The sequence below is a fragment of the Lonchura striata genome, chromosome 12 (genome assembly GCF_046129695.1).
Source record: "Lonchura striata isolate bLonStr1 chromosome 12, bLonStr1.mat, whole genome shotgun sequence".
Classification (NCBI taxonomy): Eukaryota; Metazoa; Chordata; class Aves; order Passeriformes; family Estrildidae; genus Lonchura; species Lonchura striata.
The window spans coordinates 13,408,616-13,436,447 of record NC_134614.1 but is presented as its reverse complement, the minus strand read 5'-3'; the positions used below and the strand labels follow the sequence as shown (position 1 = coordinate 13,436,447).

Sequence of the window (27,832 nt, the reverse complement as noted above, 5' to 3'; positions counted from 1 at the left end):
CCTTTTCCCCTGGTGTTTCCAGCGCAGTTTCCCCTTTCCCGAGCCCCGGTTCCCCGGTGTTTCCAGCGCAGTTTCCCTTTTCCCCAGCCCCGTTCCCCCGGTGTTTCCAGCGCAATTCCCCGGTGTTTCCAGCGCAGTTTCCCTCTTCCCGAGCCCCGTTCCCCCGGTGTTTCCAGCGCAGTTTCCCTCTTCCCGAGCCCCTTTTCCCCGCGGCCGGCAGTTGTTCCTCCGGGCCGCGGGGGGCGCTGCGGGGGCGGTGCCGCCGCCGTGTTTACAGCGCCCGCCGTGCCCGCCCCGCCGCCGCTGCCCCTCGGCCCGGCCCGGCCGCTGCTCCGCTCCCCGCGTCAATGCGGCGCCGCCGCCCCGCCCGGCCATGGACACCAGCGACTTGTTCACCAGCTGCAAGAAGGGCGACGTGAGCCGCGTGCGGTGAGCCGGGCCGGGAGCGGGTCCCTCGCACCCGGCGCTGCTGTGGCCGCCCTGGTCACCGGGCGAGCGGGGCCTGCCGGGGCGCGTTCCCCGGAGCCCGTCCCAGCCTCGCCAGGGCGGCTGCCACAGCCTCGGGGCTCCCCGGGACGGCCCCGTACATAAACGCCGCTTGTTCGCTGTGTGTGCAGCGGGGCTTTGCCAGGTGCTGAGGCCGGGTGGGTGTGCCCGGTCCCGCAGGTGTCCGAGTGCCAGGCGGTCACTGCGTGCTCCGGGTGTGGGTGCCGCCTGTGGCAAATGCCCTTGCACAAGGCTCCTCTCCAGCTGCTCCTTCTTTACCGCTGGAAGTGATATTTGCGTTGGTAGGAAGCTGGATCCCTGAGACGCAGTCGTCATGGAAATGTTTAGACAACTTGTGCTGTAGACTGTGGGAGTATGTCTGAGAAATACGGGGATACTACAATTTCAGGTCAAGTTTCCTTGCTCATCTCAAAGCAGCACAGCTTAACTGCAGTGATTTTGGATCAGGAGGCAGGTGGGTTTGTTGTCTGCAGGGTGAATGCAGGGTTCAGCGTTTACAACAAGCTTTTTTCCTGCATCTCATGGTTTGAATATAAAACTGTTCTTCATCCCTTTATCCTACTTGATTCTTCCATCTCTTAATGTGTGATATGTTAGATAATCAAAGCAACCTCTGTTTCAAGGTGATTACTGGTGAAGGATAAGTGTGCAGATAGATAAGGTCTGGAGAACATTGTTATCTGTTGTGACTGTGTTAGATGAAATCATTGCAAGCAGTAAATTGCAGTTTACTGCAGAAGGAGGGGTCTGAGGGATAGTCTTACAGAGGTTTAGGATGGCCCGTATGGATGTAATGGTAGAGAAAGGAGAGTCTGAGACTGCTGTCAGAGCAGGGGGGACAAACTGACCACATGAGACTGAGCAGAAAGGAGCTGAGTTGCTTGATGTGTGAATATGTTCAGAGCAATCTGAAGTTTGAGACAACCTAGGTGAAGGGAGTGAAAGAGAGGATTCGTGGTGGGTGATAAAAAACCAAAACTTGAGAGTCTTTGTGAAGGCTGAGAGGAAGTTTTACCCATGGCTGTTGTAGTAGAGGCGCTAACAACAGCCAGGCTGTGTAGGAGATTAGTCTGCAGGGCAAAGCCTGGCTTCTAGAGGTATCAGAGAGGGAGTGTTAGCAGCATTGGATGCAGCCTAAACATGCAGGACAAGGAAGTGGCAGATTTAAGAGCAGTCTGGAGTGACACTGATGCTGCTTTTGTCAGGAAAAGCTATGAACAGGAGGGGAGTCCAGTGCTAGCCTCATAAAATTGGCCACTTATTTGTAAGTATCCAGGCTGGGGAGTGTGAAGGTACTGCAGAAGTACTCAGGCTTCTTTTGAGATTGCTACCCTGTTAGAGATGCATTTGATTGCCCTCCTTCCCCATTAAAATTGCCCTCTTTCCCACTTAAAATTGAAGGGAGCTCCCAGGCCATGCTGTAGAACACCATTCTTTGGGTTGAAGATTTGGCTGATGCTGCTTCAGCCACAGCTGACAGTTCCCTAAGTCCAGTGCAAGATCCTGTCATATCTTTGGAAGTTACTCTATGAACTGGAAGTTACATCTTCTGAAAGAGGAGAATGTGACTGAGTGAATAGCTGCATGAAGTTATAACTTTGCTCTCTCCCTTTTCTTCCAGATACCTTCTTGAACAGCGAGATGTGGAAATTAATGTCCGTGATAAGTGGGACAGTACACCCCTGTGAGTGCTGCAGCCTGGAGCACTGGCTGGGCGGGGGGTAGGGCCTTCAGAGCTCCTTTCTCTGCATCAGCAGCCATGAGCACTGTTACAAAATGTCTCAGGTTCTGCTTTTTTGGAGCTTCAGCTATGTAGTTCTACTTCTCTTCCCTGTGGGTGCTGTGCTAAGTGTGTCTTTTTCTCCCCTTTTGACTGGGGCTTGCTGTAGTGATGCTGACAAGCAGGGTTTTGTGACCAAATTACCTGGATTAAGCACTCTGTTCTTGGCTAGATTAGGCTCTTCCCCCACCAATGTCCACGGCATTCTAGCAAGTCTTTTTGGGTGAAAGCTTAGTAAAATGCCAGGTGACTGTGGGATCACAGTCTGTCTGGTAGTAGGTCATGAGGAATCCCCCTGGAGGTACTAAGGGATGTTCTGGGAGCTTGTTACAGTTCCAAAGGACATTTAGACATCTGTAATATATTTAGAGTACAGAAAAACTTCCCAAAGTAAAGGTAGACTAGCATTTGGTTGCTGTAATGTACATTACAAGATTCTCCTAATTTGTAGGACAATTTGAGGTCCCTGTGAAAGAGAATAATGAAAGGCTTAGACTGTGAAATAGAAAACAAAACTCATTGAAGTAGAACTTTGGGGGGTGGATTTGCTGTACAATCAGTGTGGGTGCTGTTCCCTCATTGGCATAGCATGTGACAGTCAGACTGGCAACAGAAAGAGCAAGGAGTGTTTTTGAGAATTCACTGAACTGCTGAGTGCCCATGAAATGATCTCCATTAAAATGAGGATGGATTTGGCAGCTAGTGGTGCAACAGAAGAGGCTGAACCCGAACTGGCACCTTGAGATCTCCTTGCAATGCCTAGGATTGGTGGGAACAGATCCTGCTTAGTCTGTTGCTGGGATCAGGCTTCTGTGCTGTTTGATAGCAATTCCTCACTCCTATGAGGAGTCATCTCCCAAGCTTCTCAGGGATGCTCAGTGCTGTGATCTGTGTGTGGTGATGTGCCAAAATAGTGAATTTTGCTTCCTACTGCATCTCTAATTTTCTTTCTCTCGTTATTGTCAGGTATTACGCCTGTCTGTGTGGACACGAGGAGCTTGTACGTTATCTTCTAGCCAATGGTGAGCAAAAGCATCCTCCTAATTATGGGTGCAGTGTCTTTCTCTGGTCCGTTGGGATTGTATGTCCTTCTAGCTGTGCCTTGTGGAAACTTCTTCTGTTACAACCAACCATCTCATCAGTTATCTCAGGCTACAGAGGGAGCCTTGCACACGTCTTCATGAACTCTTTTGCAGGCCATTTGCTGCTTGAATTTGCTTCGTGAAATTGCTTACAATTTCTTGAATTGATTGACATCTTGAAAATGCACAGAAAGGGAAGCTGTCTGTGATGGCTCAAGGCAGAATGACTTCCTAAAATCACAGCTGGTGTTTTGTGAGGGTGCAGTGGTATTGGGAATATGCTGATCTAAGAGTTGTACCTCATAGGAAGGATTGTCTGTGTAAAATTTTATTGTACTCTACTGATAGGCTGGCTTTGTAAGAGGACTTAAAAGGGATTTTGCTAATCTCAAACAAAGTGAGACCAATTCTACAGGCCAAGTGCTTCCCCCATTTGGTTCTTAGAACCCAAATTCCCCTAGGCGCTGGTAATGTTTTGCCAGAGGAACCAGAGTGCAGTGTCACATCTCAAAAGGTTTGGTTTTCTACTTCATTCCTAGCATCTTAATCAATCTCTTGTGTAATTCTAAATAGGAAAATGCAAATGCCCTCCAAATTTCTAGCAGGTTTTAACCTAAAGAGTTATACAAAGCAGAAATACTTTCTAGGAGGAGTTCTTAATAGCTCAAGAAATGATTGCACTCTTTATTCGGTGAGATTTGTCTTCCCAGAACACTACTGGAGCCATGCTGAGAGGCTTTTTACACAGGTCAGTTTAAACAAGTCATGACTTCCTCAGAAAGGGATTTGTCTGTGGGAGAGCTTTAGATAGTACACCTTTGTGAGGGAAGCTCAGTTTTTGTCAATGTGCTCATCAGCAGAGGGGACCACAGTGAAACATATCAGCAGACAGAAGTCATGCTTGTTTAGTGACCATTTTGGGGACACTGGAGAAGGATCTAACTCTGTCTGTGCCTGCGGCTGTTTTACAGGAGCAAAGTGTGAGGCAAACACTTTTGATGGAGAGCGTTGTTTGTACGGAGCTCTGAGCGATGCCATCCGGAGGCTGCTGAAGGAGTACAAACAGATCACAGCCAAGTGCATGAAGAGGGACTACTACGATGTGTTCCTGCAGCGGTAAGGGCGTCAGCATGGGCAGAGCATCCCACCAGCCTTCCTGAGCTCTTCTGCATATTCGAGCTCCCTGTTCAGGGCAGCTTTGGAAGGCAGCTGATCAGTACCCTCTCTCCTTGCTGGGCATGTGGAGCTTCCTAAGGAGTGTGCCCTAAGGGATCATCTCCAGGTGTGTGAGTGCATAGCCTCCAGTGAGCTGGGTACAGACTCCAGAGACAACAGAAAGCTGGTCTGTATAATGCAGAAGCTCTAAGCTGTCATCCTTGACTGTCAAACCAAAATCAGATCACTAAAACCACATCAACAATTTAGGATAGTATGTCAACTGAAATTAAGTTTCAGGCCTGAAGGTACTATAGCTTGCAAGCTGAAATTTTAAACCCTGATAAAAATGTTTCTCATTTGTGAAACAGAGCACTTTAAGAAGCCTCAAACTGATTCACAATGACATTGTCCAGTTCTTTCTTTTTGGTTATTAAAATTTGTTAAAATACTTCTAAAAGTTGCCTGTCCCACATTGTACTACAGCTTGAGTGGCAGCCTAACTTGTTCAGGAGTAGAGGAATAAGTTTCAAGCTTTTCTTCTTGCTTTTTCTCTTCCTTGGTAACTCTGATGTTATTACAGACTTGCTGGGTTGGTTTTTTTTTTTTCCTTTTTATTTCCCATTGGACTGACTTACAAATGTTAAAACCTTGGTTTTTTTTGTTTTCTCCTTGGAAACTGGAGTGTTAATAAGTCCTAAAAAAATTCTGACATTCTTCCCAGTGCTACAGTGTCCTAATTTCTGAGGCTGTAGGAAAAGAGGGGAGGAAAGAAACTCATTTATGGGAGTAAAATCAGATTCTGTGTTCCAGTGAAGTAGAATTTTGCAGGGTGATTTATTACTGCTCTGGTGACTGTGGCTCAGATGGTGCAGGATTGAGCATACATGAAAGCTAAAATGTGCTGGTTTCTGCTTCTCATTCAAGCAGACCTACCTTGTGTTAAAATTGAAACAAGGGGCAACAGATGGGAGGAAAAAAGTAAAAACCTAATGCTTCTGTTTGGTTTGAGGCAAGACACTTGGAAGGGTGTGCTAGTGGCAGGAGATTGAGATTAGCATTCAGGACTCTGACAACATCTCTGTGTGTGACTCCACACCTTTCCATGCACCAGTCCAGCTCTCTAGGAGTATGATGCTTGATGTCCACCTGATTTGACCTCTTGAGGATGTTTGTGAGGATATATATGGAGGGAGTAATGGGCATTAGAAACACAAACACTGGTGGCGATTGCTGCAAACTCTCAAACTAGCAGTTTTGGTTTTTTCCTTTTGAAGAATGTAGGTATGGGCAGGCAGGCAGGCCATAAGCGAGGCTTCACCTCTGATGTGGTAATTGCCTGTATTTCATGCCTGTACATCCTTCCTTCTTCTGAGGGTGGATGGCATGAAGTCCTCTCCTGTTTGTTACATGATTAAAGTGTGAGCATTGACAGTGCCCAGAGAGCAGGAAAGGTGCATCTTTGTAGCAGAGTAGTTCTTTTTGAAACTGTGTCATTTTGCAGGTTTTTTTTTTTTTTGACATCTGACAATTTAAAAGCAGTATTAGCTTTTGAAGATGTTCTTGGCAGCATCTAGTTCCACTTTAAAATCTGTTCCTGGTGTTCACCTAAGACAGGAAGATTTCATTCTCCAGCTTCCCTGTTGCACTAACAAAACTTCTTTGAGTTATGGAAGGGAGTGAGGCACCCCACTCCAGTATATGAAACACCAGCCCCATGCTGGCCTTCCTGCTAGGCAGGGAGAGACTGCAATGCCCATGGGTATTTGTTCCTTTAGACCTAATTGTACCATGTTCTCCACTAGCATTACTCCATTCTTTCCTTTTTCATCCTGCAATGAGTTTCCCTTCTCTCTGTTCCTCACAGATTGCTGGAGCAGGGTTACCAGAGTGACATTGTTTTCATCGTCCATGGCAAATCCTTCTGTGCCCACCGCTGCATCCTCAGTGCTCGCAGTGCCTACTTTGCAGAGATGTTTGAGACCAAATGGAAGGGGAAAAACATGATAGTGTTGAAGCACCCACTGGTGAGCAAGGCTGTGCTTCCAGTTCTTTCCTTTCTTTTGCTGTTCCAGCTGGGTGAGGAAAGCGAGTTTGAAGGTTAACTTCCACAGTGAATAGCTCCTGAGGCTCAGAATGGCCCTAGTTGAGGAGAAGGGCTTGTGGAGACACTTTATGCAGTAAAATTGCATCTTTTTCAGATAACAAAAAGCTGCAGATTACATACCTTCCCTTTGTTCCCTCTGTCATGGACTCAAACATATCTTAATTGCAGTAACATGTAGCTGTTACCATCTGCCAGCTGCATTACGACCCCTCTCTGGGATGAGTTGAGTCTGTCTAATTCCTGGTGGACAGGTGGTCTGTGGTGAAGACATCACCTCCATAATTGGCACTAATTGAGTCCCTTTTGTTGCCTTTCCAGCAAGAACTAAATAGGCCATAAGTGCCTTCCATCCATTAACCACCAGTACTCTGGCACACATTTCTGTAACTTGACTCTGGTAGTGCAAATCCTCTTGTGACAAACATAATTCCAGCTTCTCAGAACACCGCTCTCCTCTCTTCTTGTACAAGAACATCTTTCCTCTGGAATTAGGAAGATGTGGAAATGTTTATGATCGGTGAAAACGTGGATTTTGCAAAACCTATATTACAACCATGTCTCTTGAATTCCTCCATTAGTCAGGTCGTGTGCCCTGAGGTATTTGAGGGATTATTATCAGTTGAAACAGTAAGGAGCTATGTAAGCCAGGTGGAGTGACAGCATTAGTTATGTGAGGAGCAAGGAAATCATCATGTGTGTGTTCTTACTTAAAGGGTTTTTTCCTTAGTTGCTCAGGATCATGTTTCTAACTTTTTGTTAAATTCATGGTGATTCCAAATGTATCTTTCTCTTGTTTTATTTTAGATTAATCCAGCAGCCTTTGGTGCTCTTCTGCAGTATCTATACACAGGTAAATGACCTTGCCCTCTGGTGTTTGTTTACATGGTTGGTGGGCTGCTGTCTGTGCCTCTACACTGAGAGGCACAGGCTTGCACTCAGCAGTGTTTGGGTGCTTGAGTTGCCAATAAATCCTCTCTGCTGGCAGAAAGGGAGAATGTGAGCAATCATCAGCCCTTCCAAGATTGTACCTTTTGCCAGTTGTTGTCCTGCCAGTAATTATACAGTCAATTAAAACCAAAATCAGCTTAGGTTGATTGGTTGGATGGATTTGGAGACTGTATTTTTAACTTAAGGAAGGAAAATCTGTCATCTAGTGTAACAGCTTCGTAAGGTGGTGAAAAGCCAGTTTCCCATGTAGGACATTTTCAGTTTGGCAGACCTGAGCAATGTGTGCTGAATGCTCTGACTACTTTCTAGTATTTTTTTTTAACAGAAGTTGATATTAAACCTTCTATGAAAATACCCAGTGTTGTGTTGTAGTCATGCTAAATGCTGAACTATCTCAGGCCAGGAGGTGGTGCCAGAAATTAACATTTTCTTCAAGGCTCTTCCTTTCTAATACAGTGTGTTCAGAAATGTCCCTTGCCACATTTTCAGTGATTGTAAAAGATTCTGGGAAGAAAACTTGTGAGCCTAAAGTCTATTCTTACCCAAAGCCAGATATTCAGTGGTGGCTTTCATGCCTGCTGCTGTTGTGTTGCTGTTTTTTGATTTTCTGAGAGAATTGGATATGTTTTTTATAGCCTGTTTGGTCTTTGGTCCCTTGAATGAAGCTATTAGAGTAAACCCTGGAGAGTGGAAATGTAAATTAAATGCCAAACTGTTATTGATTTAAGTGGTGTGTGGTGGTGGAATACCAATTCTTAGCTTCTGGGACTGAGTTGTAAGTGCATGCTGAAAAGTGAGGCAGTATATCTAATTACTAAATTTCTGTGCTATCAAGTCTTCAAATATTTTTTTTTTTTTGCCATTTTTACATCTAAATCCTGTGGATTAAGTGAGCTGACTGCATTTCTTCTTGACAGGTCGTCTGGATATTGATGTAGAATATGTCAGTGATTGCAAGAGGTTGGCCAAGCAGTGTCGGCTGCAGGACCTCATTGATGATTTGGAGACCAAATGTAAAAAAGTCTATGAATTTGGTAAGCATTTGACTTTCTGTTGTCTCTGCTGTGCCTGTGTGCCCGTTCAGGGAGAAACAGGAAAGTGTGATGGTACATGTTTCATGGTGTCCTTGGGACTTCCAGAAAATTATTCTGTTGTTTGAATTTCCGTGTTTGCATGATAGTTTTCAGTCATTGCCTGTCTGTAGGGCAGCTGTAGTAGTTTCTGGCACATGCATGTTTGTAATTTATATTGAATGCTTTCTTTATAGTAGAGCAGCCATGGCAGCAGGACTTTGCTGTAGTTGACAGACATTCAACTGAGCATGGTGGAGTATATATTGGGAAGTGCCTTCCAACATGGAGCTTGTTTAAATCCCCAGAAGGATAAAATATATACAGTTAGAGGTAATTTTCTGCATTTATCTGACCCCTCACCGAAGTAAAATATTTGATAATTGGCCCAAAATGGGTGCAGAGGGAGATAGAACTCTTTTTTTAGAAGCAAAGAAGTATTTCTGAAATCATGTGTATATTAGTAACACATGGATGTGCCAAACCTTAAATGAAACAATCCTCTATTTAAGGACTTTTTGTTATCCAAAGCTTATTGCATGAAGACCAGCAGTTGGAGTTTATCATTCATCTCCTTAGCTCAAGCTAATGCACACGTGAAGAGCAATCAGAGCAGCACAAGTGGCGTTAGTCACGAAGCAGAAAAAATTACTGGATAACAAAACCTTTGGGCTGAAAGCTTCTGATTCTCATTCTGTGCTCTGACTTCTTTACTTTAATCAAGTTAATTTTCATTTGAGAAGATACTGCAGTCTATAGTTTAGTGTCAATAGCATTTTCTTCCCTGATCTAAGAGGCAGGGGTGTAGCTGTTCCACTTTTTCCTTTTGAATACAAGTTGTGATTATTCAGCCTCCTGAAGCTGCAGGACATAATTGATAGAATGCTTCTGGCTCAAGAAATTCCTCATCTGCAAATCACATGGAAGATATTACCATGTGCAGATCTCCCTTTACACATGTGCAGTTGTTTGGTGGTGGTGGGATACAAGATTACCATGCTACAGCTGTTCCCATGTAGAGCAGGGTGTAAGTCTTTGTGGAAGCTGTGTCACAGGTCTTACTTCTGCTCTGTAAACACAAATGTAAACTTGGACCTGAAGAGATTAGAAATGCATTTCTTGGTATCTACAAAAACTGTAAGGTATCAGTTTGTATTAAATAAGTGGCGATAAAGGGGAGTGGTGAACGAATATAAAATAAAAGCTACTCAGAAATCAGGTAACAATTATTTTGTGTCATCTTGTGATATCAGAGTAATTCAATGAGATGCCAGAGATCCGTTTTTTCCTTTTTGTCTTTTTCTCCTAGTGTCTAGCTGAGACATTCCATCTTAATTAATTTAGTTAAAATTTCATATTATATTGTGGAAGGAAAAGAAGGTGCTTAAATCTGTGAACTGCAAAACAGCTGACTTCTTGGTGGGTTTTCAGATGGAAAATAATGAAGTAAAGTTTCAGGTTAGTTGGAAGCTTTAGATAAAAGCACCTCTTGGAAATACAATGGCACTGGACCAATAATTTAACTTCTCTGTTCTTTGGAGAGGGAACAGTTTTTTAATTTTAAGGCTTGACAGAAGACTATAGGTGGTTTAAAGCACTGATGGAAGTACTAGTCTTGATTTTTATTTATGACAGATTTAAACAAATAGAACAACTGTTAAAAGTTTGTTTCTTAAATCTCATGTGGAAGCCAGGAAAATTTGATTCTGCAAAAAGGCATATATGTAAGAGTTATAGAAGTTGGAAAGATCTTAGATCACATCATGTCTGGCACTTGACAAAGTGTGTCTGTTCCTTTGAGTGTTTTAGGAACCTCTGCCTGTTCAAGTGCATGCTGTGGAACAGACATCTGATTCAGGTTTGCAGAGCAGGGTCATGTGTTACATCTGTGTTATGAAATTGAAACAAGAAAACAAGATGAGCTCCAGCTTCTGCAGCCCCACTGGATAATTGCAGTGTCTGCAATCTCATTATCTAGAGTTAAACAGTATCTCCAAAGCACTTAACTATCTTGGCATGCACAGACAGTAGTAGAGGACGAGGATGACACAGTGCCTTCTGTTGCACCTGAGATATATTTGGGTGTGAATGCTTGCCTGTTTTCCCTTGTGTGGCTATAAAAGAAAAAAATTATTGCAGTGTTCAGAAGAGCTCAAACAATTTGTCCAGTTTAAGCCATAACCCTTCCCATAGAAGTGCATGTGTTAGAAAATAAATGTTCTGCAGTTACTTCAGCAAGTTTTAGGCCAAAAAGGGTAAGAGCAAGGTTTGAGATGCTTACCATTGTAGCAAAGATAATGGATATGCAGAATGCGTGTTTATAGCTAATTATGTCATTGTGACGAAGATGAATCTGAATGTGAACACTGTGAAGGTTTTGGGAGTTTAGTGTGGTTTATTTGTGGCTGTTATGTTTTGTGGTACATTGGCTCAGACTGCAAAGAAGTATTGAGCAGGAAAGCCAAGGCAGCTGGTACACACTGGTAGGTGGTGTTCACTGCTATACAGCTGTGCTAGACTGGGAAGAAACTCAGTCTGAGCCTCAGCCACAATTTGCTTATTCCCTTCAGCTCCTTGCATTGTTTATGTTGCCCTTTTTGGAAGCCCCTCCATTCATCTTTCTTGCATTCCTCTTTCATGGTCCCTGCTCCTTGCTGGCTTATTCCTATTTTACAGCTTTGATTTTTGTTGCCTCTGTTAGGAAGGCTTTCTGTGTGATAACTGAATGCTGTGCCCTTGGATTTGAGATGCAGTGTCTGAATAGATTTGCTTCTCAGAAAAAGCACTGTTCTTTTGTGTCACTGGGAAAGTGCACAGATGCTCTGTGGATCCCAAGAGAAGAGCTCTTTGCCTTGACTGCTACTTTAAACTTGCTGAGTCCATTAGCACTTAGAGAGCCTGACCTGGTGATTGTTACAATAAGTACTACAGAAATACAAATGTTTCTCTATGCCGTGAAAAATTTCTAATTGCAAAGTAAGAAATTTCCTTCTCTCATGCTGGTGTGTAACTGATCAGTGCTTTCTGAGAAAATGCACTCAGTCTGGTTTGTGTTGGTGCCAGGCTTCCTCTTAGCTTATTTACCCTGGAAGTCGTCTATCTGAGGGTAGCATTTAATGCTTGTAGGGCAGCCTGTCTCCTTGCTGGTGAGCTTTGTGTGTAGTAATCATGTTGTACTGGTAGATTATCCTTTCCTTTCCAGAAATCTTATGGAGAGGTACAGTGGTGGCATATTTGAAGGGTGCAGCAGTGATGTGGAGGAGGGGGTGGAGATCTTGTTTTGTGGCACATCGTGGTCTTGTTTCGCCCACGACCCAATGGAGTCATCTGATGGAGCTCATGTAATGCTGTACAAAATGTCAGGAGAAATGAGGTCTCAAGGTGGCGTGATTCACCTGTGAGGGGTTTTAATGTGGTGAATCATACCTGTCAGAAATTCTTCTGAATTCTTTGGAGTTAACTCTGTCTTTCTGGCTCCCAACAGTATCTTAAGATTTCCTCAACTCAACTTTGCATTTTCCGGTGGTGCTCTATCTTTTTTCACATGCCTCCTTGTATGCGAGGGACTCTTGAATGTCTTGCATGCTCTAGTTCTTCCCCCAAACCATGCTGACCTGGGAACAAACCTCAGGTGATAGAGCAAGGTAGCCAGAAACAAGAAAGGCTGTGCTGACAGTAGCATGGTATCATAGTGGGTCTGCTTTGGGCTGCCACTCGTTTGAAGTTAGGGTTGGCTTCTGCGGGCTCCACAACAACTTTGGTCACAGCAAGACGGCTAAAGTATGATCATGTATTTTGCTTTGCCTTTAATGGGCTGTTTTATTGTGTAGGCTGATAAGACAAGATGGGAAGACACTCTAGGTCTGAAAAAGGCTGTCTCTGAATGGTCTGTTTGAGCTCTTTGATGGTAGTGATGCTTAGGTCAGGCACATACAGGAGTCTGGGTGCTTTGGGGTCTTTATGATTTAGGGAGTAGAGGGCAGACTCATACCTGCTGAACTTACTGGCTAAGCAAGAATAAATCCCTTTGTTCCTTGCAATGAAGTCAGGATGGCACAGCTGAAGTGGGAGCCAGTGAAAACACGTGACAGAGCAGAAAGGCATGGAAGCAGATTAATTTTAAAAACACCCTGCCATGGCCTTTACCTTAGATGACACTGTTAGCTCTAGGGGTAACTGGGGAAAGCAGTGTGTGAGTGGCTTCTACAGGGATCAGGGCAGCCTGATCCATGGTCCTTAAATGTAATTGATGACATGGATTCCAAAGAGCAAGTTGGGCCTAAAATATGCTTGTGACAACACTGTTTCCCACAGTTTTGATATTTCAGCATAAGGAATTAAGTGGAGGTTTGAGGAAAGACAGGAATACATGCATCCCTTTCTAGCCCTGCTCACAGGCTGCACTGAGGGGTGCTGAATGTGTGTGTGCATAGAATAGAAGAATTGTGTGTGTTTTGCAGTAAAAGCTGAACAGCAATAATACTGGGTTTCCTGGCATGTCTTTTATCTGAATGAGAGAGAATGTTTGTAGAGGAATTCAGGAATCTCTGCTCTTTTGTTTTTTTGCTTCTTCCAGTCTCTTCCAAGCCGGGGACCTGTGTGAAAGTGCTGACGATTGAGCCCACAGGTAACTGCCGGCTGCAGGAGGATCTGGCTCTCCTGGCAGACTGCGCCCTGCCAGCTGAACTGCGGGTACGGAGCACTTCTACTCCTCGTGGGCTCTCTGGGCTGGGATAGCTGCTCACTTGTCTCCAGTCACATCACTGCTGTACAGACTTAGTGCTTGCTTGTTTCCTGGTGCTCCAAATGCTGGAAGGCTTTTATGGCTTGGAAATGCTGTAAAATTGTGTAATGAGGCTGTCGGTGCTGGTCTTTCCCCTTGGATATTCCCCTCAGCAGGGATCTTGGTAAATAAAACCCTTTCTGTGTGGTTGGTGGGGATTTCCCCATTGAATACCATAGGACAAGGCCTTCAGCTCTTCTCTTTGCCATCCTTGAGAATTAGAAATATTGTAGCAGCAGGCATTGGTACCCCAAGAGATAAATAGGTGAAGGATCGCTTACTGGGCTTTCTTGCTAGGAACTGACACACTGCAATGCAGAGATGCTTCCAAACCCTGAAAATATTTCCAGCAGAAATGTGAGTCCCTCTGAAGAAAATTTAACTTGACTGGCAGTAGATCTGCTTCTCCCAGCTATGTCCTGTCCCTCAGAAATAGCCCCCACGGTTGATGATGACTATGTTAAAATACCATTATATTCTTAGTTAGGATCATCTATGTGGATCTTCTCTCCCACTTGCAGAACAGGATAACTATTAGTTGTCTTCATTCTTTCTGCATCTGGTGTTTTCTGTAATATCAGCAGATTCATTTTGGTCTTATGTATGCCCTTTTTTGGTCCTCTTTTTTATACCAACCACTGTATTTAATAATGTGGACTCATTTTAGGTGGCTGCTGTGCCCAGAGGTTGTATGACTGAGTGATATAGCAAAGTTTTATTGCCTTTTCTCCTTCTATTCCCTGCCAAATAAACCTGCCTGGTGCAGAGTGTGTGTGTGTACATGAATAAGGTTTCTTACCTTTATAAGCTGGCTATTTTCAGATATATTTCACTATAGAGGGAGTTTTTTTCTCTGTCAAGTTTACAACTACCAGTTCAGAAGTCTTTCCTGTGTAACCTGCCTCTTCCAAATAACTATACTTTTTTTGTGGCTTTCAGTATGCTTTTCTGTATGTTTGCAGGCTTTAAAAGGAGGTGATACTATTAGTAAGCTTCAGATTACCTCCCCAGGAATTAAAAAGTGGATCATGGGCCCCAAAATAGTGAGATTTACATATATTTTAAGTCACTTTACAAATAAAAAGAATATTTCCTATTTGATTGCTTGCTTCCAGACCTTGATGGCAAAATCCTGTTAAGTTGTTCTTCTAAAGTTAGAAACACTTTCCTTCTTAATTCTTTCATGTAGAATAGGAGCTGGAAGGAAGAAATTGGAATAGTGTAATCATCTGACAGTGCTGTGGATTGTGAGCTGTGGTGTTCTTGCTGTGTTCATAGATTGGAATGAAGGCAGCATTAGAGTTATTACAGCTGTACAGGTGAAGAGGACATGAGCATACACACTTGCTCACTAGGGAATTTGTGTGCCATGCACACATGTGGGTCCTCTGTTTAAGCCTGAAAAATTCTAAAAGATTCCCATTTTTCTCTCTCTAGGTATTTTTTTTTGTTCCTTTTTGTTTGCAATTTATCTCTTACTCTAATATTTCCAAATTGTTAAATTCTATTAATTGGGTGTCTTTGTTCTGGGACAGAGGCATTGCACATCCTCATTCTTGCAGAGTTTGCTGCCATTCAAGGAATAGGATACAAACTGTGTAACCTAAAATGTCAGGAACAAGTGAATAGTCACACACAGACATCTGTGTTTTGAAAAGAAGCATACTTTTTTTTTTTTTGTCCAGCCTATGCAGAACAAAATAGGTTATTTTTTCTTCTGGATAAAAGCCAGCATTTCCAGAATTTGGCAAGAAACATTTTGAGCTGCTGCATGTCATGTAATGTCATATTATATGAAATGGGGATGTATTCAGCTTTCTGTTTCAATATAAACAAATAATTTGCATGTAATGTCTTTGATACTTGGATGATGTATGAAATTCTGTGCATTTCAATTTCATGGTTAGTGGTATCTTATACAACTAAAAAATAATGGATGTTTGATATCCAATTATAGCTCATTATTATTTCCTAGACTGAGAACTATCTATTCTTTGAATTCTCAAACACATTTATAATTCTGGTACCTTGTTTCTCTTTCCTATTTGTGCTTGAAAGCCTTTCCCCCCCGCAGTGTTTCCATTTACAATTATGGTTGTTGTCCCTGTTTTGTTTTTTTTTTTAAGTAGTAATGGCCAGGATTTTTCTGTCCACAACAGCTGTTTCCTCAGTTTGTTGCGATAAAATTTAGCAGTGACGGATTTAAGTAAAATACCACGAAAAGCCAGGCAACTGTAAAAAACCATGTGGCTTCCCACTGTCTGCCTGGTTCTTCATTTCATGTCTGCCAGTTACAGACTCCAGGGCTTCCAGTATATGACCCTGTAGCCCCATGGTTTCCTTGTAACTGTTTTTCAGTTACCTTTTAACTGAGATCTAATGTTCCAAACCAAGATGAAATCAGACTTAAAGGATCAGAGTTTGCCATGAAATAAATACTGTTCTTTCCAGCCATATCGATATGTGGTGTACCTGCAAAAAAGAGACCATTTTCCACTCTGGGGGTAAAACTAGGTCTTGTCATGCATAGGAAGAACAGTTTGAAACAAGTAGATGGGTTCTTCTTGTCTGTCTTCATCTGTATGCTGTTGCTTGTCTAAGGCAGTGGCTCCTGTGCTTTGCTTTGCCCTTTTGGCAGAGGCAGATGAACTGAAATATTTACAACATGTTTCCAATTTAGGTTTTTTTTGTATCCAATCCACTTGCATCTGGTTGTCAGCCGCTAATCTTCTCTTCAATCACCAACCCCTGTGTTTTGTCTTGTAATTTATTTACAATTTTCTTGCTGAGATAATCTGGCCAAGGTACAAATTGCTGCCATTGATTTGTTTTCTATGTTTTTGCCTCCAGCAACATTTCTATTTAAGCTCTAACAGGAAATTTGCAGCAGCAAAGACTTGGTCTTCCATGTGTGATGGTGGATAGTGAGAGTATTCAGAGTATTTCTATATGGTGATTGAGTTACTGTGAATGTGTTTGCACCTTGTACGCTGGACTGTGTTGTGGTCCTTGAGCAGAATACTTGACTTTGGCAGCTGTGCTTTGCCTGGACAGAGGCCTGGGAAGGAGGTTGTATGAATAGGGGTGGTGGGAGGAATAAGCCAATTTTCTGAAGGAAGATCCTGAAAAGGAGATTAGATTCCTCAGGCATGACAAAGGGAGGAGAGTAGAAGTAGTAGAGACTTGAAAGGGGAGTAAAAGGGAAAATTCTGCAAAGCCACTTTATGCTGAATAGGAGAAACAAAGACATAAACCTGCTTTTGTAGTAGGAATTGAAAATAACCTTGTAAACCTGAGCAGCACAATGGGGACCAGGCAAGGCTAGAAGCAAGAAATTGAGCCCAGAGGAATTTATAATTCAGAAGACAACTCTGAGACAAATAACACTCCAATACCCTTCCCAGAGGGATAGACTCATTTTAGAGATTTACCTTTGGACAATGAAAAGCGAGCAAAGAAAGAATGCGACGTAGGAGATGTGGCATTTATCTCAATTAAAATTTTTGTGCCACAGAGCGGCATCTTGTCAAAGTTTGTTTCTAGGTTTGTTTTACCTGTGATGTGCCTGCAAATCTGTAATCTTCAGATTTCTGTCAGAATTTGTCGGAGAGGACATGGAAGCTGTGGGCATAGGGTGGGGAGAACAGCAAGGCAAACAAAGTGGGCAGTTGCATCATGATGGGTGTTTGTAACACACTGCCACAGTGTGAGGCTGCAGATCCCCAGACCATGGACCAAGGACCAAAGCCTTGACATATAAGACACAGATAACAGTAAAATAGCAGCCTGGGGCATCTACAAATGGGACAATTTAATCTCATTTTGATGAGGTGGTGCCCTTTGTGTTGCAACCATTGCCCTTTGTATTGTAGCTATATGAAAAACAGGTGATAGATCAGGTGGGCAACATTCTTTGAACTGCTGCATCTCTTCTTGAACAGGAGTTGCCCAGTGGAGCATAACTGCAGGAAGGAGGTGCTATGGAGAGCAGGCATTACTGCAACATCCTTGTGCATGACTTACATCACTGGGCTTCTCCTGTGATTAGGAATCAGAAGCTGCCAAGTGTTGCTGTGGACAAAGAGCATGGTGGATGGGTCCAGATTGCCATGGTCAGTGGTGGTGTGAGCTTTTGCCAGCTTGATGCCTTGCCACATCCAAGAACATGTTTTGTGAGAAACCCCACTGAGCCAGGCTGAGAGCTCCCACCCAGTGTGTTCCAGTCTGTGTCTGTGTTCAGCTCAGGAGGGAGGAGTCATCTGGCTCCTCAGTAGAGCTGGAAGCCCTGTTGGAGGCAGGTGGGTTGGAAATGGACAGTCTGCTATTGTGAGTCCAATCTTTATATTCAGCCCAGGGTTTTCCTGGGTGCAAACTTGGGATGTAATTTTCTTGGATGAAAGACAGCAGGAATAAACTGCTTATCCTAGATACCTCAGGGAAATATTTATGGAAAGCAAGAACCAGGGGAAACTTTGAGATTGTCTTGGCTACGTGACTGTGAATATAAACTTTTTTTTTTTTTCACAATTGAATTACACTCTATACAGAATAAGGTGAAAGGGAAAATATTTGGAAGTATCACTTTAAAATAACATAAGGCAAACAGGCCTTTTTTTTTTTTTTTTTTTGGTGTGTGCTGTCATTGTTGGCATGTGGGATTGGGTGGAGGTGTGTTGTTAAAATAATTTGCTTGAGTATTAATATTGCAGCAACACTATCTTTGGCTGCAAATCAAATAAAAAATCTAAAATGTGCTCTAGCAATGTTGGATTATTCAAGTGAGGGAATAATTGTAGCCAAGCGATTTGAAACTGGTGTATACATGGATGTAATCTATATGTTGTTACATGTACCCAGTAAAAGGCTGGTCCTAAGCTCCAGTATGCTTATGATACCTACTGCATGAAGTAAACTTCACCTCCACCTGGTTATCTGCCTTGTTAAATGGCAGAGAAACACTTTTCAAAAGTGTATGGAGAGTCAGGAAAGGAGGCAGCTGTAACTTGTACCAGGAGTGTCTCTTATAAGGAGTGCAAGTTCTTCATTTCCTGGCATTGGAATCTGTGTTCAGAGCATCTCTGATGTTCAGCACTGTGCTGAGGAAACAGAGGGATGGCATTTTCTGGGAAAACATAGCACTGAACTGAACTTGGGACCCTGAATGTGTTTAAAGCAGGAATGTAAAAGGAAGGGTTTTCTGGTGTCTCTTCCTAGGTTGGTTTTGGGGAGTTGCCATTTGACAGCACTGACAACTTCAACAGCTGTCCCGATGTGTGTTTCCGTGTGGAAGATTACAACTTCTTGTGCCATAAGGTATGTGCTTGTGCTGTATTTCCTTCTCCTCCCTTTTTGCCATTAATCTAGTCTACTTGTGTCCCCACTTGTATGCTGGATATACTCTGCAACAGCAGCATTGATTCAGCTGGAAAACTGCATTTAAAGCATTTAACAAAGCAGCAAGGCCTGCCTTTCTTGCAGAGGTGTGGAGATAAATTTATAAACTCAGCTACAGTACTCACAGCTGCAAAATCTGCTGCTGCTGGCTCATGAGTTCAGTGTCTGGAAAGAGGAATGTTTGATCTGTAGGTGAGAAGCAGTAAGAATGAATTTTGAGATCCAACCTAAACTCAAGGTCCTGCCCCAGTGCCATGCTAATTTAGAATCTCTTGAGTTTACCTTTTGTGTTTGTGGTTCTGAGGGTAGGCATGGGTAGAATAAGGTCTGGAAAAATATTGGATATGCAGTTTCAAAATGTAGGGAAAATCAAAGTTACAGAGTCTGAACTTCTGAAATACCTTTGAGCTGCTCTGACAGCTGGTTGGTAGTGCCCTTTGGTTTCATGCAGTAAGGAAGATGTCAGTGTTTTGGTTTTTCATTCTTCTCCAGGCATTTTTCTGTGGTCGCAGTGATTATTTCAAAGCCCTTCTTGAAGATCATTTCAGTGAGAGTGAGGAGCTACAGACACAGCCCAGCATCCCTGTGGTGACTCTGCACAACATCTCAGAAGACATCTTCATCCGGGTCCTCTACTACATCTACAGTGATGATACAGAGGTGAGACCAGCCATTGGTCCTTCCTTCTGTGCTGGTGAGCTCTGAGGTGTTTTCAGCAGTATTTTTCTAAATCTGGAGCAGGGTGTGTGTGTATATTCTTAAATTTCACTGACCTACTCTGCTACTTCACTTTTGTCTCAGGAATCCACATACTGAGGTATGCTGTTAGCCAGGCAGGGTTGTAGGTCATGTGCATGATGTTCAGGAAGCAAATCTGTAGTCTTTTATCCCACAATAAAATCTGGAAATTAGGCTGCATGCTGTTTATTGACAGGATAAATACAGGGTTTTGCAGCTTTCCCTCTTGGGCTCTGTGTAAAGATAACAAAAGCATCTGCCAGTAGATGGCAGATTGAACACATTTGGAGATTTGGATAGGTTGAGAGATTCTGCTTATTTACTCTTGGCAAATAACCTTACTCATAGCCTACTTTTCCATTTGTAGCAAGTAATTATTTCTGCTGTTATTTATTACTGGGGTGGGCAAATGTTCCACTGTGAGACCAGTGCCTTGCTGTGCTCAGTATTGCAGGCAGTAACAAAATAGCCCTAACCCACTTAGTTTTCAGCCTAATGGAAGATGCAGCAAATCCTAGCGTTTAATTAGCTTCCTGCTTTGGTTTTGTGGCAAATGCTTTCAGCAGGTTTCTCTGCAAGATCCCAGAACACATTCTGGCATCAGGGCAGTGAATGGAGATGCTGCTGCACCTGCCAGTGTCACTTCCCCCAAGCAATGTTTGTGCTTCAGGTTAGGTGTCACATCCAGTGAGTGCACACAGCTGTGACCTTGTTTCTGCTGATCTGTTCAGCTGCAGGTAGCAGTGAGGAGGGATGTGTTTGGGCAGGCAGAAGGGCAGGATTGCTACTGATATACCAGAGAGCTGATCCTTCACTTGCCTGCAGTCTTGCCTCAGCCACTTTCTGAAAGGCTGAGAGGGAAAGAAGCTGCTTGAAGATCCTCCTGACCCTGTTCCCTTGCACTGCAGCCTGACCCTGTTCTTTTGCACTTCCCCAGTCTGCCTGCCTGCCTCGTGATGATTCACAGGAAGAATGTTTCCCTAGCAGCTATTCCTTTCCAAGGGGTGCCTCAGCTGCTCTGTCTGGTTTGGGTCAGGAGGATAGACCAACAACAATCCGTAGGAGTTAAAAGGATCTTACTCATATGTTTCATGTGCAGAATGGTGCATAGATTGCATTTCAAACTGAGTAGCCAAGATGTGAGCTTCTGCAGAGAGTTCACCTGTCATGAGAAACTACCAGAAAAAATGGTTAGGAAGACAGGAATATAGCTCAAGTTCCACATTTACACGTGTAGTGTTCTCCCTGTCCTGTGTTTCTCCAGCCAAGTGTCAGCACTCTCAATTCCATGTTTTTCTTTGCAAAGGTTTTATGGTGTCTCTCTGCCATGCAATAAGTGGCAGTGTTTGCAGTTATGGGGAAAAGTGCAGAGGACATAAAGGGTTCCAGGCACAAAGATAAGTTGCTGATCGGAGTCCTTGTGTAGGCTCGAGGGCCATTCTTAGAGGAACATTTGCCAGGTTTGTCCTTGATGAAGCAGTTGGGAGCTGCAGCCATTAATACTGCTGGCTCTAACACCTACAACTCCTGAGGTTTCCACAACTTATGAAGGGACAAAGCAGCACTTGATTGATAATCCCAAGGGCTTTGTTATCTATCCGATGTGCATGAATAGCCCTTGTGGCATGGCTCTCCTGCATCTTGCATTCTTCTGCCCAGCTGCTGCAGGGTGTTAAACAGCTGGGTCACTTGCTGGGAACTGTCTCTCCAAACACAGGTGCGGACAGCTGTGAAGGAAGAAAAAAATCAGTTGTTGTAGTTGTCAGAGTGAGTAACTACACGTATAGATGTGCACAGCAGTGTGTGTTTGCTGCTCACTGGTTATCAGGAGAGTGGACCAGGATGCAGCAGTTATCATTCTTCCATCCAGACCAGTGTGGCTTTGTCTCTAAGTGCAAGGGCCCTTGCCTCCTCCACAGCTAGGGCATGCAGTGTCCTGCAGATCCACTGTTAGAATGGATGTGGGTAACTGAGCTCTTTGCAGCTCACATTAGCAGGAACAGAGACTCTAGTTCCAGGTTAGTGATGCAGATGGCTGACAAAAATAGGATTTGCCTGGCCAAGGGGAAGAGGCTGAGTGAAGCTGGAGGTGGTGTCTCCAGCTTTATCTACAGGGTTTTTTTATCCTGACATCACTTCCAAGTACCCAGGAAAGAAATGAGAAGGTGGTTCTCTTGTTCAAGAGCCTTAAAATGTTAAAGCCCATTCACAATAGTTTAAGTTTGAGCATCTGGTCCATTAATTTAGTCCATTCTGAAGGCATGTTAGAGCTCCTCTAGTATTTGATGTGCAAAATATGTTCTTACCCAGTTGGGCCTCACTTGCATTTTATTTTGTGTTCAATTTTCTGTCCTTGAGTGTACCCCCCATTCCAGGGAGGTTGTGCTGGCTCTTAAAGAGAGTTTTGCATATTTTTCACAAAATGCGAGTCCAGCAGTATAAAATTGGAGGAAGAATGTGGGGACAAAGTTCTCTGTCCTGCCAGCCTCATCTGTTTGTCTTTTGGAAGTATGTCTGGTAAAAGTAAGCTGCCACTGTCACACTGAACATTTTTTAGCAGCCAGGTGCACTTGGGTGTTTCAGCACTGCCCTGTGCTTAGCTAGAGGGATTACCTGCAGCATGAGAAACTCTCTGCTGCACTTCAAATTCCTCTGTGCTAACTGGGTGGGAGACACTGAAAGCCAGAGCTCCTGTCTCTCCACAGTCAGCACTTATGCAGTGAAGTGCCAAACAGCACGTTAGTGTGCCAGTGGCAGGCAGTGTGCTTGGAGTGGGCAGTAACTCGCCCTGCACTGCAGCTGTCTCCAGAGAACGCCTACGACGTGCTGTGTGTGGCAGACATGTACCTGCTGCCCGGGCTCAAGCGCCTCTGCGGCAGGACCCTGGCGCAGATCCTCGACGAGGACAACATCATCAGCATCTGGAGGATTGCAAAGCTGTTCCAGCTGACCCGACTAGAGGACCAGTGCACTGAGTACATGGCCAAGATCATCGAGAAGGTACTGAAACACTCCCCGTGGCAGTGACCACCTGTGCCCGTGTATCTGAGCCATAGACGCAACAGACTGAATGGTTGTACTTTGGTCTGTAGTTAATGGTTGTCCTCTATGGATTAATGTGCTTCCAAGAAATGAGCAGCATTTAAGTAGCAAGGCACATGGTAGGTTAGGACAGAGGAGGAGGAGTGTGGCAATACCTGATGTCACCACAATAAGCCAGATTTTGGTCCCTGGCTAGCACATCTTTGTGGAATGTGGGGTGAAAAAGCTGCCCAAAATGTTTTCCAAGTACCAGGGGCAGGTGATTTTCACTGAACTTTCAGCCACTGTGCCCAAGTAGCCATGGTGTTGCCTCAATACACCAGCTGCAGCCTGGAGAAGCCAAAGGGGTGAGTAGGGGAGCTCTGTGCAGGAAATGCTTTTTAGTGTTTGTTGGGGGAAATTCTTCCTGGCATAGTTCTCTAGATAGGAAAAATCAGTGTGCCCTCTAATCTCCTCCAGGATGACAAATGAAATAGTAGGGGTTTGCTCAGTGGATAATTTGCTGTCAAACAGCAAGAAGTAATAAATTTAACACTGAAGCTTTCTTTATGGGGCTCAATTTAAGTGTTAACCTGAGTGATTATAGCTTAGTCTCAGGACTCGTGGAGAAAGTTGCCATATGGAAGGATAAACTAGAACCTATGAAGAGTTTTTGTGCTAAGACAGATCTTTATAAATGGTTTGTGCATTTCACATGGGAATGTAACATTTTCACCTGCAGCTTGAAAGGTGTGAAATTATTTTTGGTGTGGGAAAACAATGAAGGAAATAGTTCTGGGGCTGTTAATTTGTTCAGTGTATAGCTTGAGAATTACATACACATCAGCATGTACCCAGGTTCTGGGTTCTGAAAAAGGATTTAAAAGATGCTGAATATTCCAAGTAATGATCAGGGTAGGGCTTTGCTTGTGTGTTCCCCATTCTCTAGCTTGAGTGAGAGTCCTTGAACCCCGAATTGACAGTGTTTCTTCTTAAGGGTGTTGGCACAGACAGAGTCACCCCAGCTGATGTTCAGACATCAGTGGTTGCCAGCATCCTGTGGAGATGCACTGATGGCAGCAGGGAGAGATTTTGGCAGTGTGGTAGCAGATCAGAGCTCAGAAACCTGCTGTGCCCAGGCACAGTTCAGTAGAGTAGACAGATGGAAGCTGCCTCTCACTCCTCAGCTCACCACACATTCCTGGGGAACCTGGTGCAGAATCATTCATGGGTGACCCAATTGTGTCAGGTTGAGTGCAGAGCAGAGCAGCTCCATCTCTTTACCTGTCCTCTTGTGTTCCTAATGGTTCTCTTGTCCTTCTGGTCCAGCTGGTGGAGTTGGAGGAGTTTGCAGCTGCTGTGAAGGAGAACGCAGAGGCCGTGGAGGAGCGGCAGGAGACGGACTCCATCCCTCTGGTCGATGACATCCGCTTCCACATCACCAGCAATGTGCAGACTTACAGTGCCATTGAGGAAGCCAACCAGAAACTTGAAGCTCTAGAAAACCTCCTGGCCAGTATAGGGCTCGAGTGCTGATGTGTGCAAACCCTGCCTGTCATACACAGTCTGCACAGCCCTCACTGCATTGGCTCGGAGTGCAAGAACATCTGAGTCTGAATGTCTCACTTCCCATTCTTTGTCCTCCTTCCCATCCACCTTCAGGCATGGTTTCTTTTTAATTTATTTGTGTCTGGACATTTGCATTTCTGGTTTGTGTTTGGTTTTACTTTGTTTTTTTGTTTCTCTTTTCAGAAGTAGCTCCCAAAGCTCAGCCTAAAGTCAGTAGCTGCTCCTTTGTACAATACACTGTGGAGAGGAGACTGAGCTGTTGGGAATGGTGAGGGAGCTGTTCTGGGGACTTCCTACTGCCTGGGGTTAGAAACCATCCCATTCTGTGGTTCAGTATCACACTTTGAAAACTGGCTTATGCCAGAATATTTGTTGAATTACCAGCAGCAGAGGAAGAAAACTGGATTAAAGTCTTAATAAGTGTATGGGAAAGGAGGTCAGCACTGTCACTGTCAGCATTATAAGAATGGCAGAACTGGGCAGTGCTTCCCTAACAGGGACAGAGAGGTACTTTGCTATGTGGAAGGCACTGTCTTCACCTGCTATTTTAGTACTTAGATGAAAACAAAAAAGTGATTTCCAGGTCTTCCCTAGCTTTTCATTGCTTTGAGGTGCTCAGAATTTAAAAGCTTTGCTTTCTGAACTAGCATCTTTGAGAATACAGTAGAGACCAGAATCCTTCCATTCTTAGAAAGCAGTAGCTTTCAATGCACAAAAGAAGGAAGAGCAGCCATTTTTAAGAGGGGACAGAAACACCTTCTTCTTGGAAACAGCACTTTTCCCTTTATTTTTGTCCATTATGGTAGAGCAAGGCTGACTTGCTGGTGGGTCCGGGAAGAGGGATCACTGGAAATCTTTAAAAAGGAAAGGGACCTTTTGGGTCTCTCATGGGGCTGCTGTCCCACTCCATGACCTTCTGGCTTTGTTCAGCCTTGAGCCTTGTAGCTTCATTGTTCTCCAGGAAATTCACTGTCTGTACTAATGAATGTTTTTGAATCTGTATTTTGCAGTAGGTCATGTTATCTCATGTTGTCTGCTTGGATTCTTAATGAGGGTAATGGTGTTCCTTCTCCTCGGCACTAATCAGCAGGTGATAACCCTGCATAACCTTGCCTTGCCAAATTGGCTGTCCTTGGAGCTGTGTGTCTCTGGGAGGGTGTGTTGGGAGAGTCTCCAGGGTACAGGCTGGGTATACTTTCCCATGCTGTGCTTTGGGAGGGAGAAGAAGCGTTGAGTGAAGCACATGCACAGGCACTGGGCTGGTGTGACCACCTCATACAATCATTTTGGTCACTTCCTGAGGCAAGAGCTTGAAATATATACTGTGCCAGGTGTGGTTTTATTATGTGATGTGAGAACTGGGCAAAGATCCCCTGCAGCTTCCAGGGTGTTGTTTTCTGTAATGGTGGTGGTGCCTCTTATGGCTAAGGGGTTAGGACATCTGGGGTTTGGCAGGGACTTGCTTCAGGCGTGGATGTATTGGGAGGATGGTTTTTTTCTTTGCTAATCTCACCAGGTGAGAGACTGATACCCCACAGCAAGTGGGAGCTGCAGCCTCACTGCCTGTTCTGGGCACCACCTGCACTAAGCAGGCTGCACTCAGTTGTGAGGAGGGGACTCTGGGCTTTGGCCACTGTGCTTGGGGAAAGCCAAACCTTGGCAAAATCATGTGTCAGGATTGAGTTGCACTTAACAGAAGCTGTGGATAGAGCTGGGGTGGGGGGAGCAGGGATGAGGTTCATTGATATAATTGAACCCTTAGATGCTTGTGCAGTTTGTCATCTGGGTTTAAGTGGTGTCTCTTGCAGATCAAGTCTCTGGGGCAGGGGATGGTGGTGGCAGGGCTATTCAAGCAGCGTGTACTTCAATTCTGTTTGAAACCCTTGTGAAGAAGTGCAAGGAGTTGTGGTTTGTTTCCTGCAGTCATATTAGGATGAGGATGGAGGATGTGTCCCTCCACAGGAGTGTGTTGCTGCATGGAAGCAGGAAGCAGCAGGTGTATGCTTCTGTTTGGGACATGGAGAGGAGTTGTGCATTTTTTCTATGATTTGTGGAATGTACCTCCATGTCCACTTCTAAGCTCAGTGTGTCTTTGACAGGACCACCAAAGAGCCCAGCACAACTGATGAAGATATCTCCATGAACTCGGGGAGGGTGAAGGGCTATCGAGGAAGCTTTAACATGAAGTCCCATGTATTTTGGAGAAAGAAGGGTGAAAGGAGAGCTGCTTGTTTTCTTCCTGAGTGGAGTGTCAGGCTCATGAAAATCTGCTACAGAAACCAGCAGCTTAACTCAGTTGGTTTAGTTCTCCTATGTATATAGCTGAAGATAACACTGAACATAAGCAGGATGTTTAATTTATCATATCTCTTCTCCTCCTCCAGCAGAAATTCCGCTTCTGACATCTTAGCAGTTGGCTTTCCACAGCAGTGGTTGTGACAGCCCACGAGGCTTGCACAGAGCCACCAGAGAACAGGACGTGGCCTTTGCCTTCTGCTTGTACTGAGCAAGATGCAGAAGCAGGATTACCAAGGAATGTGCTAATGCTTTTCTCTGCAGATGCCTCAGCTGCTAAAGCAAAAGGACACTGGCAGTGGGCAAAGCAGGAGGGAGGCAGAGAGGGAGCAGCAGTGCTGGGAAGCATTTTCCATATGGCTGCTCTTGAATAATTCCATTCCTGCGTCCTTAAGTGTGGAGCAAGTGAGGCTGCAGTCATACATGTGGGAGAAAAGGTCAGCGTGGCCTTTTGATCTGCCTCCCCAGCAGTGCAAGTCCACGTGGGCTTCCAGGCAAATGCCTCATCTGTGTGTGTGCACTTAGTGGTCACATCTGTGAGGCCTGTCAGATTGTCCAATTACTCGGGATCCTTTAACTCTCCCCCATCCCTTTTGGCAAAATAGGGCTATCCAAAAGCATTGCATAAGCAGATGGTCAGCATGCAGGCAAGCTCTGTAATTAAGATGAGCCAGGACAAAACTTAAATTTGAATTCACTTTGTTCTTGCTGCAAATAATTTTATCACAAAATAAAAACCTTCTGATTTTTCTTCTGTTGCCAGTGTCCTTTCTGTGTTTTGTTGTCTTTGTCCTTTTTATTTACTACTACCCACTTGCTGAATCAAGAAGATTGTAAAATTTACTAGAGCAACATTATATTTAAGAAGAAATGTGTAAGCACGTGTGCAGCAATAAAATAGTCTATTTCACTATATCTGCTCTGGCTGTGGTTTCTTGGTTTCTTTGTTACTGACTGACAACATCAGCACGGGTTTTATTTTGAAAGGGCTCTGTGGACTCCTTAATTTCCCTTACTCAGGCCAAGGACTGGCTCTGCACTTTGTGGCTTCCAAGCAGTGTATACAGACCTCATAGAACAGGTGAGTGAAGCACTAACTCATTTTTTACTTGCTTTCTTCAAGGATTACACCCTTTCTTTAGCAGCACCACGACACAGGCTTGGTCACTGTCGTGGTTGTTGTCAGGGAGGTGATGTTTGTCTTGGAAAATTTCTATGGGGTGTTGCTAACAGGTAAGTTGTCTTTCCCTTTCTTCTCGTCATCTTGTGCCCCTGTCATTGATGGCTGTCCATTATATCCAAGAATGGAGATTTTCCAGCCTTTGTGTTCAACTACTCTGACTTGTTCAGTGCACTCCTGGAGTTGGAAGTCTGTGTTTTCTG

General features: G+C 44.2%; 1 protein-coding gene across 3 annotated transcripts; it reads left to right on the top strand.

Annotated features, from left to right (window-relative positions):
- The first annotated feature begins 289 nt into the window (after nucleotides 1-289).
- On the top strand, nucleotides 290-27,364 carry ABTB1 (ankyrin repeat and BTB domain containing 1). Of its 3 annotated transcripts, none has more exons than XM_021532104.2 (12): nucleotides 290-415; nucleotides 2,129-2,191; nucleotides 3,254-3,309; nucleotides 4,341-4,485; nucleotides 6,392-6,551; nucleotides 7,436-7,481; nucleotides 8,497-8,613; nucleotides 13,226-13,341; nucleotides 18,647-18,745; nucleotides 19,319-19,486; nucleotides 22,364-22,564; nucleotides 23,915-27,364. In XM_021532104.2, the coding sequence occupies exons 1-12, from the start codon at nucleotides 348-350 to the stop codon at nucleotides 24,119-24,121; spliced, it is 1,446 nt and encodes a 481-aa protein (XP_021387779.2). In that variant the 5' UTR covers nucleotides 290-347; the 3' UTR covers nucleotides 24,122-27,364. The 3 variants fall into 3 exon arrangements, with proteins under 3 accessions (XP_021387779.2, XP_021387788.1, XP_021387797.1); XM_021532113.2 differs by having other exon boundaries at nucleotides 290-429; XM_021532122.2 differs by lacking the exon at nucleotides 290-415 and adding an exon at nucleotides 902-961.
- Nucleotides 27,365-27,832: the final 468 nt, after the last annotated feature.

What these genes read in the sequence shown, in the direction of transcription:
- ABTB1 (XM_021532104.2), top strand. Translation starts at nt 348, where the DNA reads ATGCGGCGCCGCCGCCCCGCCCGGCCATGGACACCAGCGACTTGTTCA. An exon ending in TCTGCAGTATCTATACACAG is followed by an intron (nt 7,482 to 8,496) that starts GTAAATGACCTT and finishes TCTTCTTGACAG; the next exon opens with GTCGTCTGGATATTGATGTA. An exon ending in TGGCCAAGATCATCGAGAAG is followed by an intron (nt 22,565 to 23,914) that starts GTACTGAAACAC and finishes CTTCTGGTCCAG; the next exon opens with CTGGTGGAGTTGGAGGAGTT.